Source organism: Camelus ferus, chromosome 10 (assembly GCF_009834535.1).
Source record: "Camelus ferus isolate YT-003-E chromosome 10, BCGSAC_Cfer_1.0, whole genome shotgun sequence".
NCBI classification, from domain to species: domain Eukaryota; kingdom Metazoa; phylum Chordata; class Mammalia; order Artiodactyla; family Camelidae; genus Camelus; species Camelus ferus.
In genome coordinates this window covers 71,692,334-71,709,021 of record NC_045705.1, presented here as the reverse complement: position 1 = coordinate 71,709,021, position 16,688 = coordinate 71,692,334, and the positions used below count along the sequence as shown (strand labels likewise).

At 58.7% G+C, this 16,688-nt stretch overlaps 1 protein-coding gene across 11 annotated transcripts in view; it reads left to right on the top strand.

Annotated features, from left to right (window-relative positions):
- The window catches only part of AP2A2 (adaptor related protein complex 2 subunit alpha 2), a 61,743-nt gene that overhangs the window by 29,467 nt on the left and 15,588 nt on the right, over positions 1-16,688 (top strand). For 6 of the 11 annotated variants that reach the window (XM_032490272.1, XM_032490270.1, XM_032490265.1 and 3 more), the window contains 6 exons: positions 4,673-4,815; positions 6,162-6,355; positions 8,624-8,753; positions 11,762-11,863; positions 15,057-15,165; positions 16,322-16,472. In XM_032490272.1, coding sequence (XP_032346163.1) covers positions 4,765-4,815; positions 6,162-6,355; positions 8,624-8,753; positions 11,762-11,863; positions 15,057-15,165; positions 16,322-16,472 — 737 coding nt within the window. In that variant the 5' untranslated portion in view covers positions 4,673-4,764. Of the gene's footprint in view, positions 1-3,123; positions 3,207-4,589; positions 4,816-5,070; positions 5,219-6,161; positions 6,356-8,623; positions 8,754-11,761; positions 11,864-15,056; positions 15,166-16,321; positions 16,473-16,688 lie in introns of those variants that run through there. The other 5 variants (XR_004323507.1, XM_032490263.1, XM_032490264.1 and 2 more) reach the window with 4 other exon arrangements.

Sequence of the window (16,688 nt, the reverse complement as noted above, 5' to 3'; positions counted from 1 at the left end):
GGGTGGCACAGGCTAACTGCTTGTTCACTGCTGAGCCCTCACTGAGTCCCAGGTGCTCGGGCACAAAGGCGGGTGAGGGAAGTTCCCGTAAAGCACTGACATAGATACAGAGAAACTAGAAAACCCACCCCCTTTTCCACCCCTTTTTGCTGTGGGAGCGCAGGGCTTGCGCGCGGGGCTCCTCGTGCTGCTCCCTCCAGGCGCCTGTGCCCTGGCTTCACCATTTCCAGGTTTTGCCCACGTTCTTTGATCTTTTGTTCTCATTTTTTCCCTGGGATATTTGCACAGAGTGACTTTTAAAAAATTGGCTCTGTAACTTACAGTGAAATTCCCTTATTATATGCAAATGCATGTATTCATGCCCTCAGACAAAACAGAGGATGCCTCCACGACCCCAGAGTGCCCCTCTGCACTCACCCACCTCCCCGGGAGCCACTGACCTGCTTTCTATCACTTTTCTGCTGTTTCTAGAAATGTTGCAGGAAAGTCATCTGCCCTGTGAGGCCTCGAGTGCTGCCCTCTGACTCAGCAGTGTGGACATTTGGGTGGTTTCCAGTGCTGCCTGCTGGGGCCGGGCGCTGGGAACACCGTGTGGGAGTTCGGGGGGACATCTGGGAGTGGCACGGCCAGGTCCCTGGAGAGTGTGTGTGACCTTCTGGAGCCTGCCGCGTGTCTCCCAGGGCGCCTGCCCCCTTCTCCCCCGGCCCCTCCACGTCCTCGCCAGCACTTGGTGTGGTTCTTAATCTTAGTTTTTCTAGTGAGCATGTGCTGGTGCCCTGCTGTGGCTTTAATTTGCATTTCCCATTTTTTAACAGTTGAATCTGGTTAAGTGCCCTGGAGAATAAAGACCCCGCCCAGGTGTGTAGGGGGGTCTGGGGAGGAAAGTCTGAAGACTGAGCTCTAGAAAACAGCCAGCCGCGGAGGGAGAAGCACGCAGCCAGTGGTGGCCCCTCGTCCATCCTCAGCATCTTGTTCTTTTTCCCTCTTTGAACCTAAGGAGATACTTGTAGAGCCCGATCTCTGTGAGAAGGGGTCCCAGGTAAAAGTCAGCCGGAAGGATTTGGTCACTGGGGGTCGGTCGCATTGCCCTAGAGACGGAAAGTGAAACTCGCGACGCCGGGGGACCTGTAGGTTCTTCCTGGCATCTTGCTTGTCAGATGAGGACATTCTCAGTGAGGCAGGGCCCGACTCGGGGTATCAGGTACAGAGCCTGTAGGGGCAGGAGGTGTGGGAGCCTGTCTTCAGCCTGGGGCTCCTGCCCTCAAGGCATGGGCAGCAGATCCCTGTCTGCTTGTGGCCCAGGGCTGTGCACAAGCCCACAGACTGGCTGGGCTGATTGCATTTCCCCTGCCACCAAGAAGTTCTTATCTGGGTCTGTTTTGGCCACAGCAGCTGGTGAAGGAGGCAGGATGGGCTGAGTTATGAGTGTCTGAGTGGGTGGTCGTTAGGTTCATGGGTGCCGGACTGGGACACAGGCAGGAAGGGCAGGTGCTGGGGGCACCCCTGGGGGAACAGGCAGCTGGGGAGGGTGCCCATCCTTCCGGCCCGCCGCCTGAGCTCGAGGGAGTGGGTTGTCCATGTGTCCAGATGCAGTGGCGACTCACCCGCCTTCCAGTCTTGTGTCTTATCTGTTTGACATTTTGTTGTAAAAATGCCAGATTTCAGTGATTCTAAGATAGATGTTTTCCCACATTTTTCACATTATGAAATCAGCATGCATCTCAAGAGCTAGAGAAACACAGTCCTCAGCGGCCTCTGCTGTGGGCTCATCTTGCAGGTACTGCTGGCCCACTGCCGGCCCCGCGGAGGGCTGGGCTGGGGGAGGCTGAGAGGCCCCGGCCCGTGTCAAGCCCCTTTGTGGTTTGTGGCCCACTTTGCTGTCTGTCCTCTGCTGTGATCTTCACAGCAGCCAGAGGTGTGGGTGCCGCAGCCATCACCCCTACAGCTCAGAAAACACTGGATGTAATGGTTTGAAATTGCTGGATCAATGCCCACTTCGAGCCCAGTACCAAAGCTCACACTTGGAGGCTGTCCCAGCCTGGTCCTTTCCAGAGAGAGGAGCCGCACGCGGCTCAGAGGACGTTCCTGTGAGGGGCTACTGGGCTCTGACGTGAGGGCTTGCAGGTCACAGGGCTCGGGGAGCACTGCCTGCAGGGTGGGGGAGTCACCTCCTGGGAGCAGGGGGAACTGGGGCGCTGGTGCGGCAGGAGCCCGGCTGGCCCCTGGGTCCTGTGGAGAGGGCAGGAGTCGGGGAGGTTTTGGCCAGGGTGGGGCCGAGAGATAGCGTTGGGGCCCGAGCTCCTCCCATCTCCACATCACATCCAGAGCCTTCCGCGCCCCAGAGCTGCCGGAAGGTTTTTGGTGACTGGGCCTGGGGACCTTCTGTGTCCTGATGGCACGTCTTGAATTTGCAGCTGGGAGACTAGCATGGGGGCCTCAGGCATGAAGAGCCGACCCAGTGGTGCCCTTTGGAGGGCACTTGGGGTGCAGGCTTCTCTCGCACGCCCAAGGGGTTTCTAGTGTGTTCTGCTGGGCCTTGCTCCTGCGGGGCTGTGATAGGGGCCCGGAGGGGCCCCTGGGGTGAGTGCAGGTGGAGCGGTGAGCACTCGTGGGTGGAGACAGGTGGCCGGGCGGTGGGACTCGCTGTTCGCAGGGCCTCTTCCTGAGACTAGAGTGCGGGCCTGCTGCCGCCGAGAAGCCAGGTCTGGGCGGCTCAGGGCTGGAAAGTGGCTTGAGAAAGCCCTGGGGTCACCTGAGCCCTGAGCAGATGAGGTGTGCCCACGGTGAGTACCCCGGGCCCAGTCGGAGCCCCATGTGTCCTGTCCAGGCTGGCACCGGCCTCTCACTCAGGCTGGGGGCTGCTCTGGCCGCACAGTTCCCTGGGACCTTGTTAGGACGGATCGAAGGAAGGGAAAGGCTTCTCTGGGCTCACTCTTGAGCAGGTGAGGCGCTTCTGAGCCCAGGTGGGTCAGGCTGGGGTGGGCACCGGGCCGAGGGGCGCTGTGTGTCTGCCGCCTCTGCCGGCTTGGTCCCCTTTGAGAGCAGGCTGGACCGCGTGTCCTTGGGGGCTGCCACTTTTTCCTGCTTGCACTGACCTGTCCTCTTTGCAGGCATAAGTCCACCTGCCCCTCACTGAGGATGAGTCCTTCTGGGTGCTCGGCTCCAGGCGGGATTGCCTGTTACCTCCTCTCTGGGCTGGGCCCCAGGTCAGTCCTCAGAGGTACTTGGGGAGGCCCCCAGACTGCCCCATAGCGCCGGGTTTTGCCTCATGTCACAGCACCGCCAGGGCCGACCCTCTTGACTGCGCTTGCCTGAGCTGTGGCCCTGAGTTTCATGTGCACTCAGCCTTTAAACGTGTGCCTCTGTAAGTCCCCCAGCATTGGGGAGGGCCATGGAGGGACCCCCATGTCCACGTCCCGCAGGAGCAGAAACCGGCTAGGGCGCATCATAGAGAGAGCCCCTGCTGTGTCCGCGGCCTGTCCCGCGGGTTCTCGCTGTAGCAGGGCCCGCCCGCTGTCAGGAGGTGGCAGAGCCAGGCTGCTTCTTGAAGGCCAGGCAGGTGGGAGATGGGGGATTGCTGCTGCTTGCCGTGGGCTGCGTGCCCTGCGCCTGCAGATGCTCTCCCACGGTAGATGGGGTGGGTCCCGCCAGAATGCAGCCAGGAGGTGGTGGAGCCGGGCTCCTGGGGTGCAGCGGGCAGATGAGCGAGTGGGGGTGGTGGGTGGGAACCTGGCCTGGTCTGAGTTTATGTGGTTTGGTTAGTAAATCAAATGTCAGTTTGCTGCTGAAAAAATGGGAGGGTTTCTCAGAGTTCCCTGAGGTGAGGCGTGGCCCACTGTCACCACAGGAAGTCTGGGGGTCCTATTTCTCGACAGCCTCTTGAGATCTGCCAGTGCTTGTCCACGGGGCACGAGTGTCCTGGCCCGCACCAGTGGGGAGCGTGGCTGTCACAGTCCTCCCGGTTCCCTGCATCCCGTTTGGCCCACCTGTGTCCCACATGGGCCCTCAATGGTGTGGCAGCCGTGTCGCTGGGAGATGCAGCTCAGGAGATGGCAGGCTCTCTGGCTGTCACCTCTGCTGTTTACGAAGGAATGCTTTATACTTCTTGGGTGAAACAGGAGTGTCTGTTATTTAAAACGGCAGCGCCTAGGGGTCTTTCTTAAAGTGACATTTTATGTTCCGCAGCGACGTGCCGTGAGTGTGCCTTGCTGCGCCCTCTGCGGGGTCCTTAGTCATGCTGTGATCTGGACTAAGACAGAAGCCCCCCTGGTCTTTCTGTGTATGATTCTAGGGTGGGTGATTGGTCCTAGAAGTGGGTGAAATGTAAGGTGATTTAGAGTGCATACATCTGCCTCAATTAATAAACATATTTGAAAGATTAAGTTGATGATTGGGACCAGGCTGGCCCTGGCGCTGTTGTGGCCGGTTGGAGTGAGGCCCTGGGGCCCGGCCGGACCGTGTCTGGGCCGTACCCCCAACCCCGGGGCTGTCCTGAGAGGGCAGAACTCTTGCTTCCAGATAGGTGCCCCGGCTTCCGTTTTTTAAGGGAAGCTGAATGTTTGGACTCTGACGTGCACGACCTGGTTTAGGAATGCCTTTCCTGTTGGACGCTGTGTCGGCAGGGAGCCTGGCCGGGGGTCTTCTTCCTGCTCTCCCTCCCCCCCTCCCCCAGGCGACAAGGCTCTGGATGGCTACAGCAAGAAGAAGTACGTGTGCAAGTTGCTCTTCATCTTTCTCCTGGGCCACGACATCGACTTCGGGCACATGGAGGCCGTGAACCTGCTCAGCTCCAACAGATACACGGAGAAGCAGATCGTGAGTGTCCCGGCTGCGGGCGGGCTCCAGGCGGGGAGGGGCCCAGGGCCTCCCTTCCCTTGCTGAGCTTCCCGCTGCTCTCCAGGTAGCAGTCCTGCTGTGGCAGGGGCTCTTTTCCTGGGTGAGGGTCTCCTGTCAGGTGGCCATTTGATTTCTTGCTGTTTTTACACTGTCCATGCAGTCTGGGAATTTCCTGTGCGTTTTGGCAGGTGTGGGTGTGATGGACGCTTTGTGCAGCTGTTCCCCACGCAGTCTGAGAGGGAGGGAGGGAGGGAAGCGCTCCCCTCCTCTCCTGTCGGAGCCTTGCTGACACGCTGTCCCATCTGTTTACCTGGTGGCCCCTCGTGCAACTTTCCGTTTCTGAAACGGGCCCCACCTCCTGTGGTTGAAGAGCCAAGGGCAGGTGGGTGTCCTTGTCTCGCCCCAGCTCGCATCTTCACAGGATGCGCTGGTACCTGGGCCCCTGGAGCCCTCGCAGGCTTTGTCATTTTAGCCCTGCATCCTCTTGGCGTCACCTTATTTCTGTGTTTTCTTGAGGGTTTTCCTCTTATTTGTCCAAAAATTTAAGTTACAGAAAGTGAAAAAGATACTCTAGATGCCCCAAGAATTTTGTTAAGTAACGCAACAGGAATTTATTGAGTGCCTGGGTGGACCCAGCAGTGTGCTGGGGGTCCCTGGGGACACAGTGATCGAAGCAGGTGTGGGCCCTGCTCTTTTCTGCTGGGGAGATGGCTCAGACAGCCCCTGAACAGAGAACTAGAGCTGTGGGGCCGGTGCTCAGTGAAGGGGGCGTGCAGAAACCTGCGGACCCTGAGGGGTGGCTCTCAGGGAGGGCCCCAGCTGAGATGGGGGTCGAGGGGTTAACAGGGAAGGAGGGGAGCTCCTGGGGGCTTTCTCCGGAGAACTGGGGTGGGTGGGAGTTTAAGCTGTGTCCCTGCGTTGGGAGGGTGCAGTCGGGCTGGCATTTGGCCTGAGGGAAAGGGGCAGCTGGAGCCCGGAGACGCATTCGAGGTGGGGGGAGACAGCAGCTGGCTGGGCTTCTGGAAGTCGCCGCAGTGTCTCAGGCAGAGCTGAGGCAGTCCCGGTTTGGGACGGAGGTGAGTGGAGGCTGCCGTGGACCGTGAGTGGGACGTTGGGGTGGGGACGCCGTCTCAGCGCGTAGGGCCGTCTGCAGAGCTGCCGCGTGGTCTGAGGCTGAGAACGTGCTCCTGCGGCAGAGCTGGCTTCTCCCTCCTCGGAGCTCACGGCGGCCCCAGCGAACGGGCCGTGCGGTCGGCCCCCCGAAGGCGGAGCCCTGGGGCCGGGTGCTGACGGGCTCTCTGTCCTCTCATCCTGGCGGCGCGCAGGGCTATCTGTTCATTTCGGTGCTGGTGAACTCCAACTCGGAGCTGATCCGCCTCATCAACAACGCCGTGAAGAACGACCTGGCCAGCCGCAACCCCAGCTTCATGGGCCTGGCACTGCACTGCATCGCCAACGTGGGAAGCCGCGAGATGGCCGAGGCCTTTGCCGCCGACGTGCCCAGGATCCTCGTGGCCGGGTTGGTACCTGCTGAGCCCCGAGCACACGGTCCTTCTCACGCCGAGTGTGTGGGATGAGCCCACCCTGCCTGGTGAGGTGCTGGGGTGTAGGCGCGGGGTGGAGCAGACATGGGTTGAGACCTGGTGCCTCCAGTCGGGCACTCCGTCCTGGCACCGCGGAGCATCCTGGCAGGCAGGGGCTCGCCCCGGGGCACGGCGCCTCTTCTGCCCTTTCCGAAGCGCTCCTGGAGGAGTGTCGCAGGGTCACAGAGGGCGCGTGGGGGGCCGGGCTGGGGGAGAGGCCACAGAGCAGCCTGATGGAGATGAGCGTCGTGGAGTGTGAGCTCAGGCAATGGCTGAGCACAGGAAGCGGGGGCCCCGCCACACACCGGGGTCAGAAGTTGCAGAGGACACCGCAGGGCTCTCGAGAGTCAGAGACTTGACACCTTCAGTGTGCACATGAGGGGCAGGTGGGAGGGGAGATTGGAAGCCGTCAGGAGGAGGCTGGAGGGGATTTAAGCTGAGGGCCCCCCGTGCTCCCCACCCCCGCTGCCCTGCTCGCGCTGTGAGCATGGCCGTGTGCTGCCGGTCCCCTCTCAGGAGCCAGCTCTCTGGGTTCTGACGTTTTGTCTCCTCCTGTGGCTGTTGCTTTACCTCCAGCATTTTGAACACACCTGGCACACAGGAAGTGCCCGGTAAACAAATGTCCATGGGATGGGTGGAGTGGAGGAGAGACAGGGAACCTCTGAAAGCTTTCAGATGACTCGAGGGCACTTCTCTGAAATAAAGGGTAGGTGCACCTGTGGTTGCGTGGACATGGGGGTGCGCCCTGAGACGCAGCCTTGAGGGGCCAACACGGAGGGTGATGAGGACCCTGCCGCAGGGAGGCAGGTGAGGGGTGTGTGCAGGCAGAAGGCCCAGGGCCTGTGTGGTCACACTGCGTGGGTGTCCTGTCAGCATCAGGGCCACAGGCAGCCAGCCGTGCGCCACCAGACAGCTCAGGACCCGCGAGCCCTCCTTGAAAAAAATTGCCAAACTCCTGAACTCCAGCGACCAAATAGACGACTCCAGATAAAGTGCTTGGGAGGGAAATGCCTCGACCCGGCGTGAAGTCGCCGCAGGAGCCGGGCTGGCAGGGGAGCGGGCTGAGGGTTATCTTCTGGCCTGGACTGAGGGGGCCCTTGGGGGAGAAGCTGCTCTGGGGCTGGGCTCGGGCCCTTGGTAAGACAGGATTGAAACAAAGGGGCAGTGGTCTGCCTGCCTCCCCGCGGGTGTTGGCTGTCCTCGTCCCCGCCCTTGTCCCCGTGAGTTCTCACTGAGGGTACTGTCCGAGTGGTGTGGGGCGCCCGGCTGGTGGGCCTGCCGCACAGTCGGCTTCCAGCCCCAGCCACGTGGGGGCAGCAGCCCTGCTCCCCAGAGTGTTCGCGTCTGAGAGGCAGCTGTCGCTAAAGTAATTTTTCTTTGGAATAGAATGGGGGGCAGTTTGGGGGCATCTCTGTCGGTTTGGACTCATTGAGGAATAAAAAAGCTAGAAGGGGGGATAAACGGTGAAAACAGCCCCGAACCACCTCTCCTCTCCTGTCAACGCTGCGGGGCTGCGTACGCCTCCCAGAAGTGTTCCCCGGCTGCCTGGCTGGAGGAGGTGGGGAACAGAAGTATGGGAATGCTCTCTGAACTCAGTCCTCAGCCCAAATCCAGAGCGAGAGCCCTCTGGACACCCTTGCCCGGCCTCTCCCCGCCGGCTCTGCCCCGCAGCAGTGGGTGCCGCCTGTGCTCCTGTGGCACAGGGCGGGGCCCCCGCACCTGCCAGAGGCTACAGGTGGCCGTAGAGGGGTCCTGGTGGCCACAGAGTCGTGGCCGTCGAGGCTCTGTGCACTTCCGGTCTTGCTGGTGTTGCTGAGCGAGCTGTGGGGAAGGTTCTGTGAGTCAGTTGGGGGAAGGGTAGGTGACTGCGGTCAGCCTGCCGGCTCGGCGTAGTCAGCAGCCAGGGATACTTGGACTGCTGCTTCGGGGAGGGGCAGATTACTGGTGGTGGGACCCTTCCTGTGAACTGTGCTGGGGGTGGAGTCCGTGGCAGGGCCCCGTGGGTAGACGGCCATCCGTCACTGCCCTGGCTGGTCCACACGGGGGCCCAACGGGGTTGGCCGCGTGCGGAGCTGAGAGGCCTGTCCTGCGCGTCGTGTTGGGCCCCATGCGCCTCTGGTCCCGCTGACTCTGGGCCGCTCTTGCTCATCGGGGCCACACACGGTGCTGGCCGAGCCTGCAGGGACCTGCTGCCCGTCTTTCAGAGACACCATGGACAGTGTGAAGCAGAGTGCCGCCCTGTGCCTGCTGCGCTTATACAGGACGTCTCCCGACCTCGTCCCCATGGGCGACTGGACGTCCCGCGTGGTGCACCTCCTCAACGACCAGCACCTGGTGAGTGAGTGCCCGGTGAGAGGAGCAGCCCCTGCAGGGCCTACACGGCGCGGCCGCCGCACCCAGGAGCGCCTGCGGTTCCTGGGGATGGCATGGCTCAGGCTTGGTCTCTGCTCACCCTGTCCCGCCAGGGCACCTCCTGCTGGCCGAGTGCAGAGATGGGCAAGACAGAGACCTTCTGGAAACACCTGTCCAGGGAGGGCCTGCCCCCCAGGCATGCCTGCCTGCCTCATTTAGCATGATGGGGTTGTTCTGTGGTCCCCCCTGAAGCTCAGGCGTGCAGTCGTCTTAATCTGCATGGCCCGTCCACCAGCCCGGCCCGAGTGTCCTCCCGGGTGGTAGATGAGACCAGGGGATGAAGGGCAGTTCCGTGGCTGGTTGTCCGAGTCAGATCTTCGTCTACATGGGCACTGGAGGTGGGGCAAGTAGAGGCTGATGTTGGACAGGGTGGCCTTGTCCTGCCCGAATCCTGTGCTGCTAATGAGAGAATCCAGAGCCAGCACGGAGTTTGCTGCTGAGCACATGAGCATGCGTACATTAGATGGGTGCTACATTTTTCCCCAGAAGAGAAGTCTGCCCTGAAAATTAAAGTAAAAGTAAGTGGTCGACACACGTAGAGTCAGAGGAGAGAGCGGGTGGTGGTTGCATGCCTGCCCTACGGGCTGTTCCCCTCACCCCTGGAGCTCCCTGCTCCCTGGGAACGTTGGTGTCTGCACAGGGCAGCCCTTCCTCAGAGTGAGTGGGGCGTCTGGGGGCCCTGCAGCAGGAGAAGGAGAGGGACTGGGCAGGAGGAGCTGGGCGTGCGCTCTCCCTGGGGGCCACGCTCGCCGGGCTGCGCGCGGTCTCTTCAGGTGCAGCTCCTACCTGCGTAGTTGAGAGCTGAGCTGGAGGCCGAGGGGCTTTTCCCAGTTTTTTGAAGGAAAACAGAGGCTCTGGGAGATTGGATGACTTTGCACAGGTCCAGGCTTGACCCTGGGGCTGTGATGAAGGGTCCGCGCTGAGGACGTGCCACTGTACAGAACCCAGGTGGGGTGGGAACGGGGGGCGGGAGGTGGGGCTCAGGAGGGGCCACTGGGTCCCCTTGGCACATGCTCCCTGCAGACGTCGTTTGTTAAAGTTTGTGGCAGGTGTTACCCTCACTCCCACCTTGTCGGGGGCCCTTCCTGCAGCCATGCGCAGGCAGATGCCGAGCCGCCGGCCGGCGGACGTCCACGCTGAGCGCAGTGGGGGAGGCAGGGCAGCAGCGTCTCAGTGGCCAGGAGGGCCCCCTCCTTGGACACTGTGTGAGGCTGCGCCCGGCTGTTCAGCTTGCTTCTGTTACCTTCACGTCCACGCTGTTGCCTGGTGCACCGATTGGTGCCTTTCTGGCTGTGGGCCACGGGGGCCCAGCTTGTGTGGACAAGGGGGCAGGGCACCACGGCCAGCCGGGGGAAGGCCACGCTCACCAGCCAGCTCTGCTGTTGTCCCTGGGCTTGTGTCGCCTGCTCTCTGCTCTTTTGGCCACTGTCCTCATGTGTCCATGGCTTCTGTGTCATACGTCTCCTGGTTTTAGAACTGAAGGCCTGAGATTTGGCTTCTTTGGTCTTGAAGTCAGGAATCCTCTGGAAGAGTCAGTTGCCCACCCAGGGCGAGCCCCCGCGTGCACTTCTGAGAGCAGTGGAGGAGGCTGGGGAATCGCGGGGAGGCGGTGGGGGCTGTGACATGCGGATCCTTGTGTGACCAGGGCTGTCACCCCGATGGAGCAGGAGTGAAGGAGGGAGAGGAGGCTGCCCAGGCTTGGGGTGCTGGGGGCTGGCGCTAGCTGTGCCCACGGGTCAGAGCCATGGGTTCTACTCACACTTCCCTTCCTGCAGAGACCCCCGCGGGCAGGTGGGCAGGCGGGGAGAGCGGGGAGCCGCCATCAGTGCTGGCGAGCCCCGACCGACTTCTGTCGGAGTGTTGCCTGCTTCGCCCCGCAGACTTCCTGTGCCTGCCTGGTGGGCCAGGCCGTGCCCCAGACCCACGGGAGCCGCGGTGGGCCGGGCTGCCCTGCGGGACTCGTAGTTGTCATGCTGCCTGTTAAAGTGCTCTGTCTGCGGGAGAAACCTTTTGGCACATGTTGCCCACGGGGAAGTGGACAGTAAGGCCAAGTTAGACCGTTTCCTTCCCAGAGCTTTCGTGCTTGCAGCAGAAAGCTGAGGGTTAGCTCCGCGAGGCCCCCCGGTCAGGCCGCTGTGGAGCTGGACCCTCGCCTCCGCCTCTCGCTGGCTGTGGAAACTCAGGGGAGTTGGGAGTGGAGGTGGGACTGGAGGGAGGTTTGTTTGCATCTTCACTGTCAATGGATGTCATTTGTTTTGTCTTTTTTCGTATCTGAGAGAGACTTCCTTTACTTAACCAGCGTCTCAGTTACTGGGAGTAAATACTAGTGTCCCGGGGTGACAGCAGGGCTCCCTGGGCCACGTGCCGGGTCCCGAGTGCTGAGGCCGGCGGCATGCCGGCCCCCGGGAAGGGATGGGTCTCCTCGGGGCCCGGGGTGCTTCTGAATCAGGCAGAGGCACGGCTTGGGCCACTTTTCAGAACGAGGAGGAATGGGCTTTTCAGTTGCTGTTTTGCACGATCTCACTTTTGGGTTGTAAAGATTCAAGTGAATCTGAACATAACGTGTCCCTCTGCGGCCCACACAGGGTGATTTAAACCAGGGGCAGCGCACGCAGAGGCGGGCGGTGGAGCGGGTGGGGCGGGCCCGGCGCCGCTGCCCTCTGCTGGCCTTTACGGGGCTGGGGTCTGGGCTAAAGTGTTGCTGGATTTCCCAGCTTCCAGAGAGAAGCTGGCAAAAGAAAGCTCCCCGTGTGTGCTGTCCCAGTTTCTAAAAACATGGAGGGCAGATCGGAGTGGGCTGGAGGGGCCCTGGGTTGCCAGTTCGTTGCTCCTAGTTTAAAGTTTTATTTGGAAAATGAGTTTAAACTGAGAGGCTGGCTTCAGATGTCTTGACTGGCATCTCAGCGCGTGTCGCTGTGTGTTCCTTGCAGGGCGTGGTGACTGCTGCCACCAGTCTCATCACCACCTTAGCGCAGAAGAACCCAGAAGAGTTTAAAACCTCTGTCTCTCTGGCCGTCTCCAGGTTAAGCAGAGTAAGTCTGTTCATGGGAAACGGAACTCGGGGGGGGGGTTTGGTCTTAGTTATTTTATGTAATTAATGTACTTACTATTTTGAGTGCAGGATATTTGGCCCAGTTTGTAAATTCAAGAGTGAAAACGTGTTGGTTAGTAACTGATCGGCCTTTCTTTTGACCTTTTTGTCAGTTAGAGATGTCCTGTGCATGCAGAACTGTGCACGCAGCTGGGCAGTCCAGCTCCCAGGCGCCTCCCACCCATCCTTGCCGCTTGCCGCGCGGCCGCTTTCCTCTGCCCTTCGCCTGGGCACACACCCTGATGCCGTCCTTGAGTGCTGACTGGGTTTTGAGCCTGATGTAACTCTCACACACCATAGTTCTCTTGGGATTGACTTGCTTTGTTCAGCATGGTGAAGTTGTCGGCTTTGTGGCTGGTGCTTGGTGTTTGATGCTGTGTGGAATCAGTGTGTGCCCCACCGTGGGCCCCTGCTGTGAACGTCTGGATGTCCCTCGGAAGGGGCGTCGCAGGGTCCCGGGGTCGCAGGCCCCCGAGGAGCCGGTGGCCGCGCGGGCTGGGGTGCCCAGCGCCGCTCTCCGTGTTTTGGCCTGGTAGGCCTGGCCTCTGGGTGCTCAGACCTCTCTCCCCGCGCTCTGGGTCCGTGCTGTCCTCTGGCTGCAGAGGCAGGGCAGTGCTGTGTGTTTGTTGGCTTTTTGAATACTTCCTTTTGGGAAGTGCCTGTTAACTCTTTTACCCATTTTTCGTTGGTATCGTCTCTTTTCTTGTTTTATAGAAGTTCTTTATGTGTTTTGGATCGGAGCACTTTGTTGGTTAGGGTGAGCCAAACAAGATGGCCAACATTACCCACGTTTGCTGTTCAGAAATGCCAGCGTGGATGGTTCGGCCTCCTCTGTGTCCATCCACCCTGTAACTCGCCATTTCTCTCCCTCATGATGTCTCCGTGATCAGAAATTCCACATTTTAATGTAGTCAGACTTCCTGACCCTTCCCTCGATGGCCCGTAGTCCTCACTTTTATGAAGCCATGCCCCATTCTCAGGGCTCAGGTTTAGGCTGACTGTCCTCCTGGGACTGGCTTCTCTGTGGTGATGCTTTTCCTTGAATGAGACCCAGTTGTCCCTGTACCTCTGCCAGGAAGCCCCTCCTCGCAGACTGGTCAGAACCAGTGGCTGCGCCTCATCCCTGGATTTCTCTGTTCATCTTCGCACCAGTGACGCGCTGTCTTAGTTACTGGAGCTTAAGGGTGAGTCTGCGTGTCTAGCGGAGCTGCTCCGCTTCCCTCCCCAAACCCTGTTGGGGGCTACCTTTAATCTGTAGGTCAGTTTGGGGAGAATTAAAATCTTCATAGGATTGAGATTTTGAATCTATGACCGTGGTATTATCTCTCCCTTTACTTAGATAGTCTTTAATTTCTCTCAAAAATGTCGTATAACGTTTTGAGTAAAAGCTTTCAATTTTTGTTAATTTGCCTTTATACGTCTTATTTTAAAAACGCTGTTCTCAGCGGCACCTTGAAGATGTTACTGTAAAGCTCTGCGCGCTGGTTTGTCGCGGCTGGTTTTTGTGCATTGCCCTTAAAGTCGGCAGCCTTCCAAGCCCACGTCTTGATGGCAGCGACGTGAGTGCAGGTCGCTTTGGTCTCCCTGCGCCCCGTCGTGCCGTCTGCCGGCAGTGGCAGCTCTTTTGCTTCCTCAGTCCGTGTTGCTTGTGTTTCTGCTTTGTGTCTCCAGTTGGGACCTCCTGCAGTGCTGAGCCTGGGAGGTGCCTGCTGTCTCCTTCCTAGTCTCAGAGGGTGTGTCCTGTTCACGTTAGGTGTGGTGCCTGCCCTTTGTTCTCTTTATCTCATTGAGGAAATTTCTTTCTGTGCCTTCGCCACCATCAGCACTAATTCACTGGTGAAGCTGTTGAATTTAGGGTTTTCTCTGTGGGACGATTTCTACTTACGGATTCTATTTGTTTAGCAAGTAATGGGACTTCATTTTTTCTCTTTCTTCTTTCATCAGTTTTGCTGGGTGCATCTTCTTGACGTTTGCTAGTGCACCTCGACGTTCAGGTGCGCTGGCAGGCAGTCTCTGTGAGGGGCTTCATGGCAAGGCCCCCTTCTCCGCCCGGCGTCAGGGGCCTGCCCTTCTCTCCTGTTCTTGATCAGTCTCCTCGAGCGTGTGAGGATTTCTTTTGACTTTGCCGATCCTTTTTTTTTTTTTTTTGCCTTATTACTTATGCTTTTTTCTGTATTGTTTCTCTACTTTGTCTGTTTATTTTTCCTCTACTTTCTATAGGTTAATTTTGCTGATTTCCTCCTGAACCCTTGAGATGGATTCTTCAGTGCTTTTATTTTTACATTTGTTTCAAACGTGTGTATTTAAAACTATAAATTTCTAAGCGTGGCTTTAGCTGCATGAGACGTGTTTTAGAGGCAGCCTTTGTTGGCTGTCACACGCAGCGGTGTGGCCTGCCCACCCGTCGTCCCGCTGCTCCTGCGTGTCCCACCAGTGCTGTGAATAGCTTGGCACACAGCTCGCTGCAGGAGGGGCCATGTCCCAAGTCAGGGCTGGTAACTTGCAGCTGAGGACGGGAGTCAAGACGAACCTTCCCAGAAGTGCACAGTTATGACCTCATGTCACGTCTGCGCGCTTTGTAGGGAAGAGCCTGACCTCCCTGATGCAGGATGGGGGGAGGGGCCAGGTTGTGTGTTAGTGGATACGTGATGTCTCAGGGATGGTCATGTATTTGGAAGGTTGACGGAGTGTCTGTCCTGCCAAGACTGTGCTGGACAAGGAGGTGGAACTTGTGAGTGAAGGATACATGTTCTCTGGCCTGGGTGGGCTCGTGGCAGGGGCCTGCGCTCGGGGCCTGGGGTCGAACACTACCTCTTCCTTTCTGAGGGGACCAGATGTCTCCCTTCTGTGTTTAATTCACTTTCCGGCCCACAAAGGAAAGCTGGGGTTCCCAGTCCAGGCTCCCTAGGCCTCTGTACTGAGGGGGCGGCTCTCACGGGTTGGGTGTCTGCCAGATCGTGTCCCGCAAAGCAGGGAGGCCATCACACAGCAGCTGTACCCCTGCCCCTCTGAGACACAGACAAGTGTGTCACATGTTCTTAGACGCTGGTGTGTGGCTTTCTGTTGGTCCCCATCGCAGGGGCCTCATGGCGACACCTGCCCCCGGCGTCTCATCGCCCTGTGCTGCTTTACAGATTGTGACGTCGGCGTCCACGGATCTTCAGGACTACACTTACTATTTCGTCCCGGCCCCCTGGCTGTCAGTCAAGCTCCTGCGGCTGCTGCAGTGCTACCCGCCCCCAGGTAACAGCTGAGGCGCAGAGGTCTCCCCGGGAGGGGTGCGCTCTGGTGTTTCAGGGCTAGGTTCAAGGTTTTTTTACTGGCACCGGTTCTTGTCCTGTGGATCCCTCTGTGATGATGCCACGCCCCTGGGCTCTCCCAGAGCGGCTGGTGGAGAACTCACAGTTCTGTTGCGATTTGGAATCATCTCTGCTTTTACATACACATGGTGTCAGGCCTGTGCAGGTTTTTGAAACAGTCTTTTAAAATAAGTCTTGAAACCTATTAAAACCTTTATGTCCTAAGTTGTTCATAACCCATGTAGCCTTAGTGTACACATCAGGGCTACTGTTTTGTTCACGTCTTGTTCTAAAATGTTAGGTTTGACCAGAATGGTGAGTGTCTACAGCTAGGATTTCTGGTTGAAGAATGCACGTGAGAATTGCTGTTAGGTACTTCCAGCTTGCTCTCTACTGCGATTGCGTTGTTGTGGTAACCTTTATGTTTTAATCTCAGTTTGTTTTTGTACAGGATATTTCCCTGTTAAATTCAAGTAATTTCTTGTACTGAACCTCTTTTCTGCTGAAGCATGTGCTGTGTGCGCTCATGTGCTCGCGGCCCCGCCCCTCCCCGCGGCCGGCCCCGCCCCTCCCCAGCAGGTCGTGTCCCCCCCCCCCCCCCCCCGCCCCCACGCGGGCCGGCCTTCCTGCTTCCTGAGCAGCCGGGGTTGGGTGGACACCTTAGATGGGTTGCATCGGTCGTTTCTGGAGTTCCGGTATTTTCATTGCTCTCTCACTCTTTTGGTCTTCTGTTTTCTTCTGGTTTGACCAGAAATGTAAAATTTCCTTCTCTTTTTATTGCTTTTTACCCTGTTTTCTCCATTTCTGTTGGTAATAGCAGGTAGAGGAAAAACCTTTTGCTCCCTCTTCCCTCAGACTTCCATGTCGCCTAGGTTCTGTCCGTGTAGCTGAGATTCTTTCTTGACTTGTATAAGCTGTATTTCAGAAAAGTTTTGCGTACGTTACTTGTGTTAAAATGTACGTGTAGCTATCAAGTCCTCTGATTTCAAGCAGTACAGGACTTGACTGGGGTCACTTAACTGCCGGCGTCGGCAGTGCAGCGCGGCTGGGAGGAGGGCAGGCTGAGGGGGACCTGGCCGACGGCTGTCTGTCTTGCCCAGAAGACCCTGCAGTGCGAGGCCGCCTTACCGAGTGCCTGGAGACCATTCTGAACAAGGCCCAGGAGCCGCCCAAGTCCAAGAAGGTGCAGCACTCCAACGCCAAGAATGCTGTGCTCTTCGAGGCTATCAGCCTCATCATCCACCATGACAGGTGGGTGGTCGTCGCCGAGCTCCTTCCATGGCCCTTCCCCGGGCGGGTGTGAGGCCGAGGTCTCAGGACGCGTGGGCCTCCTTCCCTCCCACATGTACTCTGACCTTGGCTGCTCCACCTGTGTGCTCTGCCCGCTGTGGCCTCAACTCCCCCAGAGGGCGCTCCTGTTTCTCCTGCGCATCCCGCCCCGCTTCTCCTGGAGCTACCCAGGAAGGA